General features: G+C 40.9%; 1 protein-coding gene across 4 annotated transcripts in view; it reads left to right on the top strand.

Moving 5' to 3' along the window:
• creb5a (cAMP responsive element binding protein 5a) overlaps window positions 1-20364 on the top strand; it is a 22525-nt gene extending 2161 nt beyond the window's left edge. The window contains exons 1-11 of one of the 4 annotated variants that reach the window (XM_034704853.1): window positions 2786-2878; window positions 5172-5238; window positions 5775-5868; window positions 7564-7673; window positions 8050-8300; window positions 12311-12437; window positions 12742-12813; window positions 17610-17993; window positions 18144-18407; window positions 18492-18600; window positions 19461-20364. In XM_034704853.1, the coding sequence (XP_034560744.1) occupies window positions 5185-5238; window positions 5775-5868; window positions 7564-7673; window positions 8050-8300; window positions 12311-12437; window positions 12742-12813; window positions 17610-17993; window positions 18144-18407; window positions 18492-18600; window positions 19461-19597 (1602 nt within the window). In that variant the 5' untranslated portion in view covers window positions 2786-2878; window positions 5172-5184 and the 3' untranslated portion in view covers window positions 19598-20364. Of the gene's footprint in view, window positions 1-2785; window positions 2879-3147; window positions 3357-5171; window positions 5239-5774; window positions 5869-7563; window positions 7674-8049; window positions 8301-12310; window positions 12438-12741; window positions 12814-17609; window positions 17994-18143; window positions 18408-18491; window positions 18601-19460 lie in introns of those variants that run through there. The other 3 variants (XM_034704855.1, XM_034704852.1, XM_034704854.1) reach the window with 3 other exon arrangements.
• The last annotated feature ends 815 nt before the right edge of the window (window positions 20365-21179 follow it).

The following is a 21179-nucleotide window of genomic DNA, read 5'->3' as shown; positions in this document are numbered from 1 at the left end:
CATACACACACACACACACACACAGATACACATAGTGTATCAGAACTGTGACAGTGACGCAGTTCCTAGCACCATTACGTAAATGAGAGTGGTAGCATGTGTTGTGAAACGCAGGAGAAGAAGGGAGAGACACACAGAGAGTTTACGGGGCATGACTTCATCTGATCTGAGGTCTGTGGGTGGTGCACGGTGTTACAGTTTGGGATCAATTACAAACTCACAAAGCTTTTCCGACTATCAGATACTTTTTCATTTAAGACTAATACTCTAATAACTCCAGTTCATACATGTTATGCAGAGTTATTTAAATCCAAACATACACACATGCACTCCTCTTACACAGATCTGCATGTAAGGTGCTTTTGATGTAAATCTAACTCCAACCATTGCATCATGTAATCAGATGACTGCATCTTGAAAACTCAATTGCTATATAAATCATCTGTTTATAATCAAATTTAAGTGGCACATTAATACCAAAATAGTGTGTTTAACATGCAGCAAGCTGAAGAAAATGAATATATGATGAAGCTAAAATGAGGATAACGCTACATGCTGATCGAGGTCACTGAGTTTGTTTGACCTTTGACCTGAAACCCTATATTTCTTCAGATAAAGTGACATTAGGCTCTGAGCAAGCAGCTTGCTAAGCTCCCAGTCTGGCTGTTAAAAGCCATGCCGAGGTGAAGATGCCAAATGCTAATGGCCGGTGGAGCCACTGAGTTATGGAGCTAGTTGTAATCTCAGTGGCATTGTCTGCTCCGAGGCTCCGGCCTGAGACTTCCTGGCTGCCGTCATACTCTCCTCAGTGTGACTGTGAGCACGTGTTGTAAAACGTCCCTTATCTTCACTAAAAACAAAAACTCCCCAACTCGCATCCAAACTTGGGAAGAGCTCAAAACACAGAGTGACATCATCACAACTTGCTGTTTCTTCCTGTTGTCATGGCTGCCAGAATTAGCATACTTTGAGCGATTGGTGGGTGATGAGTCAGAAGGGTTTGGTCACATCTTGCTCTTCAACCACAACAAAACCATAGCCCTTAGTTCAGCCCCTGCCAGGCTGGAGTCCGGAAAGCTTGACCAAACATGGCAGAGATATTACTCCATGTTTTAGCTCAGGGGAGATGAGAATGATCAAAGGCCCTACTTTTAGTTTATAAGGTCAGTGAGATTATGTAACATCATTTCAGTTATTCTATTAAAATACTGATTAGAGGGCATACATTTATTTTGGAAAATCAAACAAACTGTAATTTGTATAAATGAAATCTTCTTTCTCTTGTATCTCACTAAAAGCTATCAGAAGTGTGCTGAGTAAAATTAATGTCTCGTTTCTATAAACAGCACAACTTCCCTAACTATGAAGATACAACAGCTAATGGTTGAAAACTGTTCCTCTATCTGTAACAGCATCCACACTTACAGTGTGAAAGTTGTCAGGTGACTTTGCAGTTTATAACACACTGACATTGTCATAGATATATGCACAACTATCAAGCATGACTATAACATAATGACGTGTAACAATTATAACGTTGCTAAACACACTTTTTAACTTAAAAAACAACAGTTCCATGAACCTTTGCAACCCCTTCAAAGATTTGTACATCAAAGTATATGATTATTTGTATTCATTATTTATCTATTATTTATCTATCTATTATTATTATTATTATTATTATTATTATTATTATTATTATTATTATTATTATTATTATGCAATAAAATATGAAGCCCTAGTTTTAAAAAATTGGTGGGATTTTATCAAATTTTGGTTTTCTCTGACTTAGCATTTGAATTTATATACACAGTATATATATATGTATACACAAACACACACTAACATAATTTTTTCTAAACATTCATTGTTTTTCAGGTATCCTGGAAATAAAAAGATCCAAATCAGGATCAGAAAAATAAATCGTTATGTGTAGAGTACAGATTGGAGCTACATTTTAGTGTACACACTAGTCCAAATAACAATTAACACAAAGGTAAATAAGGAAGCATCATGAAGCTTCAATAAAAGAGATCCAAATGACATGTCTCTTTGTAGCTTGCAAAATAATCTATCCATTGTAAAGACATACTGTTTATAAATGTTATACATAGCTTACAATTAATAATTTAGAGGGTAATTTAACAGTTTATAAGCATATCCATAAGTAGTAAAGAAATAATTGTAATCACTTACAGTAGGATGGTAAATATATGTTGCATTGCAACATATATTTTTAATTTATGGATTGTTGTTGTTTGCTGTTATTATTATCATTAAGCCTATTATTGCTATAGGTGCTACATCCCACTCTAAACCTCTACAGAAGGTAGACTTGTCTGCGTTAGCTCGAAAAATTACACGGTCTACTTTGTCCTCCTCAACAAAGGCCTTTTCATGTTTTATTTTTGTGGGTCAAAGATTATCACAACTCAAAAAAAGTTCTGAAACAAAAAACCTCGGGGGCTGTTGCTCATACTGACGCACGGACTCGAAGCAGACGCTGGGACGTCCCGTTGCAGTCAGTCACAGAAAGTGGGGAGAGAGGGGGGGGGGGCATCCGCCCACCTGGTCAGCCCCTTCGTCCCGTCACGTTGCTGCCGGTGTGTCTCACTCGGCGTGAGTGTGTCTGTCGGGTCCAAGCCCCACCACCATGTTGCTATCCTGTCCGGTACGTCCCCCTACCGGCCGGTGTCGTAACCCCGCCCCTCTGAATCCCTCTCTCCGTACGGGACCGCAATGATTTAGAAGTTCAGGAATCCCACGTGACGTCATCGGGAGGATGATGTAATGCTTCTGTAAATAGATCGTATTGTAATCCCGCTCCAGTCCAACGTGGTTCCTCTCTGGAGCGCCGCTTGTCCCTCTCTACTTGTAGGTAAGCCTCCGCAATTTACTTTCATTCACAAAACTTTAAACATCGCTGAGAGCGTACTTCTTACTATTGCCTCGGTTTGCTTTACGTACTTTTGGACGTTCTTTCTTTATTTTGTAACGTTAAAGTTAACGGTGTAAAGTTTTTGGCTCGCTGTCCCGGTTCAAGTCTCATCACCAGGCAGGAGCGTCTATTTGGGGGTGTGACAGCTCTCTCCATACAGCTGTGCCGGGCTTGTTTATGAGTTGAACAGGTTGCTTTACGGAGCGGTGAGGAGAGACACACATCGGCATGTTCTCGGGACGCACACAGACACCGGCTGCTTACTTGCCGGAGGAGTTTGCCGGCTGGAACCGCTGCGTAATGTGTGCTGAATGAGCTTTAAGTTTGGATCTGTGAACGGACATTTCTCAAACAAAGCAACTTTGTGAAGTAGGATCCAGAGTCTGCACATGGAGATAAGGATGTTAAAGTCTCACAGGTGGTTCAAAAGTTGTGTTGTGTTATTTATGTCCCCTGCTGTCGTGAGAGTAACCTATATTAATGACAGAAGAGGAGGCGGAAACGGAGGCTAAAAATGTAGCTGCCCCAGATGTATAATTTTTTAACGCAAACACGACATTAATCCGTCTTGAATTGGCAACATGTCGTCTGCTCCCTTGTCGGATTTATGTATTAAGGATGACGTCACTGTGCATTGATGTAACCAACCGACAGAAGGTTTTGCTACAAATGTGCTGAGTGTGCTCCTCTTGTTCAAGTGCTGCTAAAAATGGACACAAATTTAGAGCAAAAAGCTGCTCAATATTATGAGTGATTTTATTCAGGTAGATCAAGTAATTAAATGTCACATTATGCAATGTCAGTGCTGCAGGGTATACTTATAATATGGCCTACATTTAAAACCAGGAAACCTAGTCTTTTCCCACTGATTTTGAGGATTGTCAGTCAGTCTGTCATTGATCAGGTTGTTGTGTGTGTTTGTTTTCTTACTCTGTTTGGTAACACACAAACACACACACGCTGACACACACCTATGAAGTCACCTCTATGTGGCGGGGGCTGGAAAATGGGGGCAGAGGCAGGTTCAAACCTGTCAGGAGGAGTAGGCCCTCCCTGTGCCGCCTCCCGCCCTCATTCCTTCTCTCCTCAATTCATTGTGTCATCCTTCTCTCTCTCTTTCTCACTGCCACTTGCCCTTTCCACTCCCCTCTCCATCACCCTATAATGTCACTCTCAACCCCCCCCCACCTCCTTCCTCCAACATCACACACACACACATACTTTCCATTTCTTATGGAAGCGTGTACTTTTGCCCTCTCTCTCCCCGCTCCACTCTTTAGCTCTCACTCTTTCCCATAACATCAGGACCCACTTTGCCATCTTCTCAGCGCTTTCCACTCACGCAAACTTTCACAGTGTGCATTGTGTACCTGTGAACACATTCAACACGCTCCTCGTCCCCGCTATCTCCACCTTTAACCCCATTCTCAATCACATCTTCCTCTCCCCTGGAGTTATTATCAGCACTAAAAGGAGGACATAAAAGTCAAGGAAGGGCTGACTTATTGACCTTTGGGTCCTCACCAGCTACAAGTGTGTGAGTCTTGTTTGGTGACAGTCAGCTGAGAGGAATGCCTGAGGTCAGGGAGTTGAAGGCTTCTTCCTCAGCGGAAAATGAAGGGCCAGGAGCAGGAGCACTTCAAGAAAGTCATAATTACCCCCCATCACTCACTTAATATCCTCAATGAAGAGCAAAGAGGGTCAAGCAGGGGTTAAGTCTGCATTTGAGTTCGTCATTGTCTCCATATTATGTGTTTGTGTTGACATTAATACCCTATGTTGACTTTATTTTGATGTTACGGCCCTTTTATCACACTGGTATTATTAACCGGTGCTCTGATGAAAGCCTAATAATAGGTGGAAACTATTCCTCTACAATTAGCATTAAAGTACATTAAAATCAGGAGAAGTGACGATCACGATAATGTAAGACCTTGATGCCCTTTTGATGCTTACTTGTTCTTAGTAATGTGTAATGAATAGTTAGGAAAAGCACAGACAGATCGGTTGTATTAAAGTTCTTGCACTCTTACAAATTACATCTCCTGCTGGCACCTAAGGGATCAGTTGCATCATTATCTCCCCCATTACACATAGTGTCAACAACGAATAAAATAGGAGGAGATAACTGAATCATGCAAGCTTAGCATGTGTTATCTGTAGGTATTGTGTTAAATGAGACTGCAGTGTATTACGTTGTTAATATGTTGCTCTTGCTTCTTCTGTTTTGCAGGCTTGTGTATGACATGAATGACAAACAGGACAGGCCTTATGTGTGCGGCGCTCCCGGCTGCTCTCAGGTCAGTTGGATACAGAATCTGTGTGTTATGCAATGTTACAACTTCATAATATACAATATACTTGATTAAGGGATGAGATCATCTATTACAAGATGTGAAATAGAGTGATTTAAAGGGGGGGGGGGGGAGAAGTCGTTCTCTACAGTTGTTAATTGTAGGAAACTGAACAATATGTAGTTAATGAGGCCAACCACACAGCCGGGAAAATATGATAGTGGACAAAATACATTTCCAGAGTGATAATAATAAGATTTTCCAGATATATGAATTTATAAGTCAATTTGGAGTATAGTCAAGATTGTGCTTAAAAGGCTAGTGTGCAATAATGAATCATATAAAAAACAGCAGTGACATAAGAACTAGCAATTCCATAACGTCCTGAGTGATAAGTATTCCAACATTTGTCACCCACTAACACCCTTATGACTGATCATTCAGCTACATCAGCGGATTTGACTAAAAATTTCAAGTGTCACGTCATACAGCAGCGCACGTCTCCTCATGTCTCTCTCACTCTGTCGGTTTGTCCGCTGCAGCGTTTCCAGCTAGAGGAGCACCTGGTCATCCACAGACACAAGCATGAGATGACCCTCAAGTTCTCCTCTATCAAGGCGGATACACCTTTTACAGGTGAGCAAGCACGCAATAATGAAGCAAACGTGGTCGTATGCTGTTTGTGCGTTCGTTTCGAAATAACAGCTTCTCCTTGACTTTTTCCCCCTGCTTCCTAAACATGCTATAAGTCACTCCGTTTGGCACTGAGTGAGGGTGACTTGTTCCAGCGCTTTCAGCATGAAAAAGTGATGACTTCACGTTATACAGTATGAAATCAGATAAGCTCAATACAGGCTTCCTTCCCTTAGATTGCCTGTGAAACAGAGCGGCTCCTGTTGCAACCTGTAGAGTATACGGCATCAGATTGGACCAAATATGTTGTATGCTGATAACAGCATCAGTGAGGGCCTACTAGGATTTAAAAACATAGAAAAGAGGTGAGCAGTCAGCACAAACCAGCTGAATAGTCACTATTAAATTGTACATTAGGTAAAATGAGAAGGGCAGGAATACAGGGAATATATGTTTAACAAACCACATTTTATTACTGTTAAATTATTATATCACACTATATATTGACCATGTGAACAAAAAACTGTAGAGCTGTAATTTATAATAATTAATTTTGGTTAAAAAATATAACTTATCTGCAGTTTGTTGCCTTGCTTTACAGAATCATGACTTGATTTAGTGTTTTTTGTCAAGCCAACAGTTCAAAATTAAAAAAAGAAATTGAGTTTATGATAATATAATACTTAAAAAAGTACAAGGAAAAATCCTCATTGTAAGTTAATTCCATCTATTTTTCATATCCATCCACTATGCAATTACTAGACTTCTTTAAACTGTATATCATAGTTGCATAAACACTGGAAAGCCTCATGACTTTTCCAACGGATTTTGTATAATCTTCCTTTTCTTTTAAGTCCCAAATTTTTTTCCCACAAGTGAATAAAAAAGGGGTCATTCTGTCCAAAGAGATGCCAAACCAAAGAAAATCAAGTTTTCATGGGATTTAGTGTCCCATGATATTCTAAATGCTACTTAAGATGCTTATTGCAATTGTAAAAATGTGAAATGGGGGAAAATGTCCCTCAAAAATCATAATCAAACCCTGAAGTGCACTGCATGCAACAAAGGGTTTTAAGAGCTGTGCTTCTGTCCTCAATAAATTAATAAGATTTAAATCTATTTCAAGGAAAGGCAAATCACTATGTGTGTATTTATTTATTCATCTATTTTCCGGTTTCGCATCATGTCTGTAAGGTTGTAAATGTGAAAGCCCCTACAGTGCTGATGGAGGTTGAATCATGAGTGTAAATCAAGCAGAATCCCCACCTGGGCCGAGTCAGAACAATGTCAGGTGACATTGTCTGTTGCCATGGAAACAGCTGTCTGTCCACACATAAACATCAGCTGGACATATAACCTCTACAGACCCTCCCCCCTGCAACTCCCCTCCCTCCCTACTGTGTTTCTATCCCGCAGCCCGTCACAACCTCCTGCAGGAAATCTCGTGTCAAAACAAAGAGCACAGCTGACCTTTGACCCCTGCATGTTTAGACGGCTCAGAGAGACAGACTGATGTTATCACAGGGAGAGCACGGCTGAGAGGAGACCCGGCATTATGGCTCGGGGGACAGCTGATTTAGAGAGCGAATAAGCTAAAACAGAAGAGGCTATTGTGGAAAAAAAGAGAGGTTCATTGTCTTTTTTTTCTTTTACTTGTCCCTCCTTTTATGTGTGTGCATCTATGTGTAATGCTTCCAGATCAAACTCCGACACCAACAAGATTTTTGCAGAACTGTGAAGAGGTTGGACTGTTTAAGGAGATAGAGGAAGAATTTCTTCAGGCAGAAGAAGAGGAGAAAAGCAAACAGGTATCAAAGAAGAATTGTCTACGGCCAAAAATGAAGAGACAGCATGAATCACAAAGCTTGTTTATGTTTGTGTTTGCTTGTGAGGTCTGTTGTTTTAGTGCTTTGAGTGACACCTGACTGTGAGGCAGATAAAAGCAATCAGACCCAATTAGACAGCTTCAGATATCTGACCTGCTGCAAGGAAAGACACACTAGGCGATCACATTCTACTCTGTAAATTAAACAGCAAGACTTCAAGCACAAAAGCACAGGCACACACACAGACACACTGAAATAATTCTATACATGCACCACTTATCAAAATCAGAAAACACACACATGATGAAAGCAGAAACCTCTGTGTGACAGCACATTTACACCCCACTTCTTCCCACAGACGCTTTCTCACAATGGGCCAACGTCCTGTATGAACCAGCAGCCACTCAAACCCCAGCTTCACCTCCAGCACCCACATCCCCAGCCTCAGCACCCACCGCTGCACCATCCACAGACCCATCCTCTGCAACATCCTCAGTCTCATGGCCCCCTGATGGGCCCCAGCTGCAGCCTGGCTGCCCAGCAAGCTCTGTCCTGCTCCCAGTCTGGATCCGTCATCACCCAGGCTCCTTCTACCTTCACACACACAGGGTGAGTGCAGCTGCACACTCACATTATATGCATCTCCTATAATGCTGCCTATCCTTGATAGTTCTTCTTCCTTTCCTTACCCTGTCTTGCTCATTTTGTTTTGGACGTCTTATATCTCATTGCGCCTGGCACTGAATGGCATTTCCTTCCTGAATAATTGATCACTGCACTAATGAAGTGAGAGAAGAAAAATCCACAGTCAATTTACTGAGAGAACAAAGTCATAACTTAAAGAGCGCTGCATAACCCCCACTCAAACCCACTGACACTACCCACCCTGACATGGTAACACAGCCTCTGTTGTGTCTGTGAGGGTCCAGACTGGAGTCTGTCAGAGCCTCCAGGCTCCCTGGTTATCTCCCAGTGCAACACACAGATTAGACCAGTTCCTGTCTTTCATGTGAGCAGCTCCCAGCAGCTGTTCGTTCTCTCACTGACATTTGATAATTTATGTCAATCTGAATGTCTGATATGTACTGACTGTGGGTTTGATGTCAGATTTCACACTACTTTTACTTGGCTCACACTGTTTGACAAGAGAAGTGCTTTTGGTTAATTTAACCTATGTCAGATTTATACTAATTAGTTGTTGATTAACATGAATAACTTTAGGCAATTAAATAGTAACTGTTGAGAACTGAGAATATTCTTTTAAAGAAAAAAATCAGCTGCTGATAGATTAGCCAACATTTGCACAATCATATATTCCAGTTTTAATCCAACTTGTATAAAGCTCTTAATTAAAACTCATCTACAACATTAAGAAAGATTGCCAACCACAACTTGACTATGATCAATATTTCATCATTTATATCCTAAAAACTTGTATAAGCCAAATTATGTTTACATTGTTTATTCTAAAGCGATTTTTTTTTTTTTTACATCCCTGTGCCATAATTTACACTCAGACCCAGTGTCAGGACTTCAGTTTTTGCTGCCGTTCAGGCCCCTCAGCCCAGTGATTCTCAACATTCAGGGTTTGGGAGATAATTTCTGAGGACACCAGATGATTAAGGATTTTCTTAAAAGTAATATTAGGAATGAAATAACATATTTTAGACTGGGTAATGGTTTCTACATTGATACAAGCTGTGGGATGGCTGCAGCGGATGGCTCTGGCTCGCACCATCATGGTTTTCACACACAGGCTGCGCCGTGGCTAACACAAGAGCAGGGCTACAAAAACCTTAGCCTTACACTGGTTTGAACACTGAAGAATTACAAATGTTTGAGCTGCAAACTCTGCGCCACTAGCCTACTTATTATTTTTTTCTGAAGGTTTGTATTGTTAGTTTTACTGGTCATAGTTATCACCTCATAAATGAAAATGAGCAGCTGCATTCTTGCGTTTTCAGCCTTTTTGGAACAGCAGACAGTAGACACAGGACGGGAAATAAGAGAGACATACAATGAGGTTTTCAGACAGAACATCACAAATACACGGTCTGTGTCTTAAACCCACACATTACCCAGATTCCTCACTGTTAGAAACACTATTTCGCAGCACTTTGGAGCCGAAAGGAGGAATTTTAATTATTTTCTATATCCCTAAACCCAGTCTTTCAAAATAAAAGCCTCCCTACAATCCATTAACAGGTCACTGGCTGACAGACTTTTTTCTTATTGTAATTAAAAAAACAAAGCCTCTAACGCATCTCTGAGGCTGGTCAGATGAATCAGGGTACCAGAAGTGAATGATCATTTCTAACATCTGTCCAGGAGCAGGCAAGACCAGACAGGACAGCACCCAGAGTTATAGAGCAGTAAATCAGTGCCAGCTGAATCCAGACAGCATGTTAGTCAGCCTAACCAGCTAAGTGTTGCTTAGTGAACCACGGATCGGGTGTCTGACTGTTTCCCCTCATGTTTACCACCAGTTTCCATAGCGACCCAGTCTCAGATTGTCTGGCTTGTGGCCCAGTAGAACTGTTGTGGTTACTTTAGGAAATGCTGCTTTGGTTAGACTGAGCTGTGTTGTATGCTAACTGGGCCACATACCCCAGATTCACTGATGACATCATTGTCGATGACCTCAGCGCGGCCACGGAGGCCCACGCTGTGCGACTGGCTGAGAGCCACAGTGGTTAGATCAGCACATGGCACCACGACTCCCAGCATCCCCCACTGTGATCCCTGAGCTTCTTTTTAAACATTTTCTTCAGTATATTTCTGTTTTCTGTTCACTTTTGTCACCTCTTCATAGTTTCCATTCTCAAAGCCTCGACTCACACCTCTGTTTTTTCACCTGTTTGCACAAAAACAACACTACTCTGTCAGGACTCAAACTGTTGGTTCAACCACTTCATATATTTTATCACTTTTGCTTTGTGACTTTTTAGATGGTTCAGTTTGCTCTCATACTTTGTAAGATTTCCATCATTAAGAGTCGCCAGATTGGACCAATACCATAGACCTAAATAGAAACCTAAAACCTGTATTTCTTGTCCTTTTCCCCCTTGTTTCATCAGGAAGTTTAAAAAAACACTTTCAGATATACTCACATTTAGAAGCCACCACTTCTGATCTGTCCACTTAGATTCTGTGTCAAAATAAAAGTGAAAAAACATTGGTGAAGTATGTAGTCCTACAATACTCAGTGTTAGATCATGTTAACAAAATCCTGAACCACGACAGTCAGAAAACGGATGAATTATGCTGCTTCAAATTTGATCTCACATGAATAAATGAGACACATTTTTAAAACCTTATATTACAGAAATGTGATGAATATATTTTAAAACTGAATGAAATAAATTTAAGTGCCAAAAGGACCTAAGAAAGGTACCGCTTTATTTTAAGGTCCTTTTATTGTGCGAGCTGTCTCGATCCAATAAAGGCAAAAAAAATGTCCTTCATCCACATTTCCTGCCATTTATGTAGATTTTTAAGCAGTCTTAGTCCTCAACCTCTCAGTATTTGATTCATACATCTTTTTTTTTTTTTTTACATGTGCACCACATTTAGAGCTTAATCCAGATGGGGGAGCTGTGAAAAGAGTTGACTATGAGGAAATGTGGGGGCGTCAGTAACTTGTGGAGTCCTAAGCGCAGATGTTGTAGTTTGAATCCAGTCTGGGCTGTGATCTCTTCAGCTGTCACGTTCTTAAACTAAAATTAAAAAACTGTTGATGAGTTCATAATACAACATTTATCAGACTTCAGGTGAGTTTTTTTCTCACTTTGGATCTGACAGCCATACAGCTTTGTAGTGATCTGATTGGAAGTACTATGTATGTAATAATCTTAATCAAAATAAACCAAAAAAAAATACAAAAGCTTGAAGGTCATATGTAATTGATTTATTCCAATGCTATTAATTCTTAAAATTTTAATTTGTTACCACCCAGTTAAAAAAAATCTTAGAATGACTAATAAATGTCTTACAATTCAAAACAACATGCCTGTGAAACTATTTTATCACTAATATATATACCAACACACACAGTGAATCAAAAGGGCTGTATAATCTTGAAGGACCAAAACATTTCAAGTAACTTTAAGAAGTCACAAAACGATCACAAACTAGCTTGTTCAACAAAATGTATCCTGACTTGGGAGAAAACTAGCAACACAGCTTCCACCTCAGCACAATAGAGATAAATAGTATGTTGTTATGGAAACAAGTCTTTCCAGAAACAAATCCTGGTTATTCTGGGTAATCCAAAGAACAATAGTTATCATAGGGAATATATTTTAGTCAGAAAGTAGTTCCTATGAAAAGCGCTCGCAGTGACGTCTTTGGATTATGAAGAGTAACTGGAACATTGTTTCTGAAAACACACAAGCCTTAAAATGTAATTTCTAAGTGTTTGAACGTTTGATTCCAATGCTGAGCAGTTTTTAAACATGTTCATGTATCTCCATCTCACCTCCATCTGCCTTTAAGACCCAGCTATAAATGTTTCAACCTGCACCTCTCTCTGAACCCAGATTACTGAAACTTCAGCTGTCTGGTATGACACCCCCCCTTTCTCTCTCTCTCTCTCTCTCTCTCTCTCTGGCTGACCACAGGCCTGTTCCCGGGCCACTGTCGTCCCTTCTCCACATGCGGAACAGACACAGACAACCGCTGCCAGCCTCCTTACCTGGCACCCTGCCAGACCCCGCCATGCAAGGGGCATCTGCTCAGCACATGCCTGTAAGTATGAGGCTGGTTTCTCACACACACACAATTGCATCTAGACACGTGTGCATTATGAATTATGATTTATACATGCAGGTATAGTGGCCAAAGTGGTCAAGATCCCCCCCTCCCCCCCGGGTAATCCAAATATTAATGGCTGACAGAAAAAATCACTTCTCACTTTTGGATGAATGAATCAAGCTCCTAATGGATGTGACCCCAAGGAGAACTCTTTGTACCTGAGGTTATGTTTGTGCCGAGGCTTTTTCTTGTCACGGTTGAAAGGTTATTTTTGTGTCAATTTTTTCCCCGTCTTCAGATAGAGAAGCAGATGTCGTGTCTAATGGGTATACCAGGGCCTGTACACAACCCCTCCTGTTCCTCACCTCAGGTACTGACCAGTCAGCTCAAAGCACTCATATTTTCTTCCTCAGAGTACACTTTTCCTTCTCCTCTTTGGAAATAACACACTATAAAACGACTGAAAACAATGCCATTGTTTTTGACTAAGGCTAATAATGTTAACTCCAGCAGTAAAGGAATAGTTTGACATTTTAGAAGCAGCTGCTGCTTAGCTTAGCATAAAGACAGGAAACAGGCTGAAGCTATCTTGACTTTTTCCAAAACTAACAAAATTAGCTTTAGCAACTCTCAACCTGACCAATTTACAACATTAAATTCACGTCTTTAAACCATTGACTGTATATTCATGTTGACGGCACACCTTCATCTCCTCCCATTGTGAAATATGAAGCAAAAGTACTGCCTCTATGGGTGCTGACATTAACATGACAAGGTATGTGCAGCAGTGATCTGGCTGGTCAAAAACACACATTTAACTCCCTGGCAAAATGTTAAAGATCCCTAAGGTTAGTACACAGTACAACAGATGGTGGTGTTGATTTGAAGCGGACACTCATGGCTACAAAAAGTTCAGTGAGTCTTGTTTTAGTGCCTCTTATGTTTTCTCTCACCTATCCTCCTCATCTTCTGTTAACGAACACTGTAGGAGCCCACATTTGTTGACAGAGCTGTCAATCATGATGTCACATCCCAAAATTGAAACCAAACTACTCTGAAAAATTTAAATCTACACATAAACCAGTATGATAAGAGCTAGCTACTATGACAGAGGCCTATTTGAAAAAAAAAAAGACACATTTTATTTTTAGTTTGACCCATATTCCATCTGTTATGATGGAGGAGGCTTTATCACCTACACTGCAGCCAGTCACCAGGGGGAGCTCTAAAAGTTATACCCTCACTGGGAATAGCTGTTGTTCTGTCCATTGTTTTATGCAGTTTATGGTTTTAACCAACCAAAAGGCAAAGTAAAATGACATTTTACTGCATTAGAAGGATTAGGAGCCGGACTACTTCTTGGCTGTGATCAGTGACTTCCTGGAACCTCTGTTGATGACTTGGCAGTGGCTCGGAGAATAACACCAAATAATGGGACATACAAAGTGATCTAGTGAGGTGGTAGGCAGATATTGTTACCTGTGGGCGGTGCCAGTCATTCTGTTTCCTGGTTTCCAGTATTAATGCTAAGCTAAGCTAACATCAAACTATTCTTTTAACGTCATAAAATTTCACCCTGCAATTCTTTCCTTTAAATAAAAGCCCCCAAAAACTTGGCCTGTAATTCTGCCTCTGGTGTATTCCTTTCTAATCAGGATGGACAGGAAACAGAGTGTAACTGTACACTTTAAAACAAATACACACACACACACGCACACACACACACAGGCACGCACGCACGCACGCACGCACACACACACACACACACACACACACACACACACACACACACACACACACACACATCCATACCGCAGGAAGACACAAGCTACACTCTCTCTGGCTTTCCTGGGTGTTTTTATTTTCCTCGTGTCAACATGCTTTCATTCTCTCTCATTCTAAATTTTACATTTCCTCTTTCTATGTCCATGTCCTATAAATTGTTAAGTGTGTGTGCTATCAAAAGCAGCTTGAAAGGGAAAACTGTGAAATCACCCCACATCCACGCACACAAACACACACTCTCAGGTTATGACTTCATGCGCAGCGCTTGTATACAGAGCAGCGAATGAAAAGTGGTTTCGGGTTTCAGAGCCGCTCAAGTTGCAGGTTTAAATCTGAACCTCTCTTCTTCTTCTCTTGTTTGGACACATACACAGACACACTCAATTCTTCTACAGACTGATTTTATTTAAATCTATTGTGTCTTCATGTCATTGAAAGTTTTGTTTTGCATTTCTGAGATGTGAAACAGGACTCTGCTTCTGTACAACCACAGGAGAAGCATTAACATGCCTCAGTTGTACAGTAACTCCACGCTCAGGCTGGGTGGAAAAGTAAACGCTCAACAAGTGGATCAGTGTTTCATGTACAGTTGTGCGTCTTCATTCACTGATCCCTCCAGACAGAAATATCAACGTGGTGTGTCATCCAGTCCAAGGAGATCCATGATGTAATGCAGGCCTCAGTGTCAGGGTGTTTCTATGTAGTAAACAGAGCTGAAATACTCGTGTCCCATCCTGTTCGGTGTGTGTGTGTTCGAGTGTGTGGCTGTGCGTGCGTGTTTGACTGGCAGCCTGGCTGGCTGGTTAAGCTGGCACAGACAACCCAGTGACCTCATCCTTGGCACCCGCTAAATGTGCTCCCTTTTCTCGCTGCTGAATGGTGGAAGGGGGGGAAAAAGTCTGCCTCTTCTCTTAAAGAAATATTGTGTAACAGGGAGCAGATAGCGTTAAAGCTTGGGAGGGTGGGGGGATGATGTCATGCTCTAAACATGACCTCCTTCTCTCTCTCGCTCTCCTCTGCTGAGTATAGGAGAAAGGTGAGATGAGGTTTAATTTAGCTCTTACAGTCTGTTTAGTCAGATGATACACAGGAACGATAAAGTGTGAAGGTATCAAGCTGCAGACGGCAGCATTTATTGGAACACATTAACCCACTTACCCACAGTCAGATTCACAGTAGCGGATGACCAGGAGAAATGGCGATGATGCTCTAAGTGTGGGAGTGTAAGTGAGAGCAGCTATCATTATAAGTTTGACACATTTGGTTTCATAGAGGTGGGACTCTGTGGGAACTCAGGCTTGTTTGACCTGAAGTGATCTGTGGGTTAGGAGCTTATCTGCTCCTGTTACTAATATAGCTTGTGTAAGGGGTCACACACCCCACACCCATTACTGGGGAGATGGAAAATGTATAATCAGCAGCCCCTTTATATATGATGTTTACTTAGAAATGTAGCTGCTCAAACTGGCATTGTGGTGAATGTAGTGGAAGCATTATAATGAAACATTGTGTTTTTTGAAAAAGAGGTGCACTTTTTTATTTATGGGGGTTGTATTTTCTGAATCATCTTGAAATAAACCAGATGTATTAAAGGTACAGTGAGGAGTTTTCACCTGATTTTGAAATAGTCTCACATTTATCCTGATGCTTATTAATGACTGTTTTGTCATTATAACAATTATAATAATTTTATTTATAGAGCACTTTTCAAAAACCAAGTTCCAAAGTGCTTTACATGGGCAGCAATATAAAACAAGCAGTTTGTAAAATCACACAAGGCAAGATAAAGAAATAAAACATTTTAAAAGACATAAAATTCCCTTAAAAGAACTATAAAGGAATAGGATTCTTTAAGAATATATAATTGTTACCAGAATGATCTCATGTAGCTAGGGGCATGTCTAGAAGTGTGGCTGGAGGTGCCCCCCTGTAAAAATCCGATTGGTCACCCCAGGTGCCATCCCAAAATCACATGCCATGATTGGTTATATGCCTTGTCAAAGGCGGGACTTATGAAAACCATTGATTCTGTATGTGTTAAAAGACTGGCAGTAGCATTCTTTGTATTTTAATGTGTGCATTAACTTATGTTAGTTCCTTTTATTGTCACTTTGGACAGATCTTTTAAGCCATAAAGAATTAGGTTAGATGATGTATGTGTTGCTAATCTGCTGTGTTTCTTTTGAAAGTCAAAAAAATTATAAAAGAAATATAAGGCATTATAATACTCAATAATAGTTGTTAAAGTAGATAGTGAAGACAGATGCTGAATTATTCTTTAAGTTTGCACACATGCCCAAGCCACCCCTCATGCCCCAGTTGTGCCACCCCAGACAGAAACGTCTTGACATGCCCCTGTACATGGCTACAAATCTATAAATTACCTCATCACTGTGCAACCTGTCTTTGAAAAAGGAAAGTATTTTACAAAGATCTGTTTTCTATTAATTTGTTCAACAACAAACATACGCTTCAGCAAGAGCCACATCTGTACGAAGACATGAAAGGTCCTCATAGGTTCATTAAGGTGCTGTAGTATACAACACATTTATTTATAAAATATCAAAACTGGACAATCTTGCCAAGGCAACATTAAATACATTAGAAAGGGGTTAACAGCAGAGGTTAAAAAATGTGTGTCTATTCAGGTATTACGTTTTAATAGAATTAAAGTTAGAATCTGTACAGTATCAGAGAACTCAACTCCAACTTAATCTTTGATCAAATCTGAACAGAATACTCCACTATTTTTAGCAACTTAATTCCACTTGTTCCAAACAATCAATCTGATTGGACAAGAGGTCATTAATGAGTGCTGATATACCATCAGTGGGACGTTCTTTATGTGTATGACATGGGTTGAGAGGTTATACCACATATCTGCATTGTAATATTACAACAGGGCTGATATTCAGTATAACATAACTCCCCCTAGTGTGTTATTGCTTAATTATGACCCGGCTTTCTTTCTTTTGAGTGCCACCGTGGCAATTTCAAAAATTGGAATCATTCATCTTACTTTGTATTCTTATACAAACACCTTGAGATATGTTCGGGGTGGTTGTCTGTCACATTCCAGAGGTCTTAATTCACATATGAGGGTGTGTGTGTGTAAGGTGAAAGGATGTACAAACGTACAGTTATAATTGGACAGTCAATCACTGAGGGTCAAATGTGTGTGACTTTCTGGGAGCCATGATATGAACAACCCCTTTGTCTTTGTGAGGATAGAACTAACTCACAGCGTAAATAATGCAAGAGTTTTAGCTGCCGAGAGTTAGAAAAGGTTATTATCATATTTTGTGTTTGTCATGTGACATAAACTGCTCTGCACAGTGCCACACATGCTCACCCATAAAACATATTTTTATCTCCACCCAGAGATCCAAACAGATGTTAGGCCATCAATTCCCCCAGAACCACCCAGGAATGATCAGCGTCAATAATTCTGTGACATCTATGGGCCACATGATGGATATGATGGCACAGCGTCTTCAGGCACCTCCACTACAACACCATCATCATCCTCCTCATCCTTCTCCTCCTCATCATCATCACCATCAACATCATCCGGCACAGCTTACGGCCCAACACCTCCCGTACCAACCGCGCTGCCATGCTCCACCGCAGCAGCATCTGGGAAGCCCACACAGGCACCAGCTTCACCAGTCAGCGAATGTAACGCACACTCAGGCTCACCAATCACCGCCTCAACATCTGCACCAAGGTTCACCACCTGCACCTCCTCTGTCTGTTCCACCGCAGGTATAATGCTCTGTATCTGTATATCTGCCTGTGACTGAAACATAGCTGTGCAGATATACCGTATAACAGAACTCCCTTTTGTTCAATATTGCAAAAGTAACACCTGCAGGTAATTTTGTAATTTTTATTTTTTTATTTGTTTATTTGCAGTTGTCTCCAGTTGCACAGCAGATGCAGCCATCCCAGTCATCCCTTTCCCAGCATGCAATGCAGGCAGGTGGTAGTTGCAGCATAGGAGGAGGAAGTGGTAACCGTCGCAGAAGAACATCAGAACAGGACCCCGACGAGCGCAGGCAGAAATTTCTGGAGCGTAACCGAGCTGCTGCCACCCGCTGTCGGCAGAAGAGAAAAGTCTGGGTGTCATCGCTGGAAAAGAAAGCCGAGGAGTTGACGCACACGAACCTGCAGCTACAGGTGAGACACGCTCAGACAAGCACACACACATACAAACACAATTGAAACTGGAAGAATACAAAGTGTTTCTCTGTGTGTTTCCAGAACGAGGTGACGTCGCTGAGGTCAGAGGTGGGTCAACTAAAGCAGATTCTGCTCACTCACAAGGACTGCCCTGTCACCGCCCGGCAGAGAGAGGCACAGGGGTTCTCCAGTGAGTAAAACCCACTACCCTGCACCCCCCCTCTCTAGAAATCTCACCAGCTTTTTCCAGACGCCTGACACCAATCATCTCCATCTGTCACTGTGGGCATAATTCAGACACCTTACACCTTGTACATGCACATAAAGGACTGCGCCAGGGTTACATTTTGTCTTGTCATGACAAACTCCCTGCCTTCCAAACACAGGAACCCTGAACTGTATCTTACAGAGTGAAACCCAGCAGCACATAGGAGTTAAAACTCTGCCTTGTCCCCAACAGTCCCAACTTATTGGTACCTGCACTATTATTCCTAGAGAGCCAGTCAGGGTAAAACACTGCACTCTTGACTCTCCGTCTAAAGGAATAGATTTTTCAGTGTCATGATCATTCTCATTCAAAGAACCAGACCTTAATGGTATTTGAAATAATCTGGGGTGTGAAGCAAGAATCTTGCGTTGGCTGTTTTGCTTAGCATGAAGCTAGCTTGGAACAAAATGCAGAACATGCTAATCTTGCACTCCAGGCAGGGAAAAGTTAATTTAAAAAATAACTGACACTGCATGTGACCTGAAATGAAAGAAAGTGAGAGAACAGTGCACCTTTAGGCTTCAATGAAAGGAGCTATTATGTTTAAAGTGTTAAAAAAGCTTCAGAGAGCAAAGAAAGTTGCAATATTGGCCATTTATTACATACCTATATTTCTAATGTTGTCTTTTTACCTGTATTTGTTTAAATAAAAGAGATATTTTCCTTAAATCTAGTGGATTTTCATTCATTTGCTTGCATGTTCTCACAAAACACAAATCACAGACAAACAGACAAACCACACAGGATCAGTGACTTTGATTGAAAGCTGTTTCTGTGTCCAGCTGCAGGGGTTACTGAGGGAGGAAGTCCCACCCCTGTAGGTCCTGGGTCTCATCTGCAGGCCATCCAACACAACAGCATCTCCACCTCCTCCACAGCAGGAGGCGACATGGGGCACGACCTCCAGCCTGGGCACTAGCCGTCCAGATTTAGTGGAGGGGGAGGAACTGGATGTATTAATCCCACCAGACTGAATGATCCTTCTGTCATAACTACACTCAGCTCTGTCTCTAGATAAAATACTGTACTGTAGAGGTGAATTTATGAATCCATGTGGACACTGCAGCGCTTTTCACATCATGTATAATAGTTTTTTTTGGTGAATCAAAGACCAGAGCCTCATACTGATACATTTCCATACCTGGTGCAAAAATGGCCTTCCCTTTAAGCCTCTGATGTTTATAACCATAATCTGTATATAACTGGATCCCATGTCCCTCTGTTCACATTAATCCAACCACTGCCTTCAACCCACTTACTATGCACATACACAACCCTAGCAGTATCTTTTGCTCTTATACTTTGCACTAATTTAAAAATACAAAGCTTATGTATCATATTTTACCTGAGCTTATGCAAGTGCACACCTTATGCCTTCTCTATGATGCAGAATCTTCCTATCAAAAAAACATGTATTTTTCTACTACTATTCGTAAGACAGATAATGTTTATTTCAAAACTTTAGAATCCCACGTCTATCTTGGAAAGCCATGGCTGTACAGAATTTCCTTTCAAGCACTTTTTAAACCAAGCTAAGACGCTAAACACCTCAAATCTGCACCTCATCTCAGTCTCTGTCACTAAGTACAATAGACTTAAATTCTTGTGTTAGTTTTTTTTTTTTCAATGTCTGTTGGAAATGGTTTTGATTTAATAAAACCTGTTAGATTTCTTGTGACAACATCAGTGTCTTTCTGTGCACACCAGTAAAGCATGGTCTAGTCTGCCATCTAGTGACTGGTCCCGTTATTGAAAGTTGACCATAATAACTGGAGTGGTGGAGACCGCCTGTTTTAGCTTTTGCAAACATATCATTATTTCTGTTTTTGTTACACAATGACACTATTTGTATTGCTTCTCATATAAATCTACTTTAAATTAATGTGACTAGATTCACAACCATTTCAGGACAATGTGCCTCACTTATGAGGCTTTACTTTGGTACCACATATTATAACTCTTAAGTCAAAATTTCCCATCCAGATATTTTGGCCATCTGTCGATATGAAAATGCTTTGCTTGCATGCTTTCATTCGTGTGCATGTGATTTGGACCAAGTGTGGGAGACACTCCACCCTGTCTGCTCAAACAAAGGGACTACTTAACTACTGCCAGACCTCATCATGACACGCAGGCAAAAGCATGGATGCACATACACACACTTCTCAAACACACTAATGCTATTATCTTCCCCACCCTCTCGCATTGTTTAATGCATTCCCTTTAACGCACTAAATATCTGCTGAAGGAGGAAAAAGACTAATTGATTGCACCATATTCTAACAAATAAGACACGAATTATGCAAAAGTGTGTATAACCAGTCAATAGCATGTGACCTATTTTTAGTAATATATATTAGGAAACGTGTCAACTCACATGTCGAAAGATTGTATTTTAAAGCAGTATGATCTTTATGGCCTGCACTGCATTTCATGACTGCTTCATAAATGTACATCCTAACCGAAAGGTGGAGAGGTCAATGCAAGTACTCTTTGTTTAT

This window comes from Notolabrus celidotus, chromosome 16 (genome assembly GCF_009762535.1).
Source record: "Notolabrus celidotus isolate fNotCel1 chromosome 16, fNotCel1.pri, whole genome shotgun sequence".
Lineage (NCBI taxonomy): Eukaryota > Metazoa > Chordata > Actinopteri > Labriformes > Labridae > Notolabrus > Notolabrus celidotus.
This window is presented reverse-complemented; position numbering and strand designations above follow the sequence as displayed.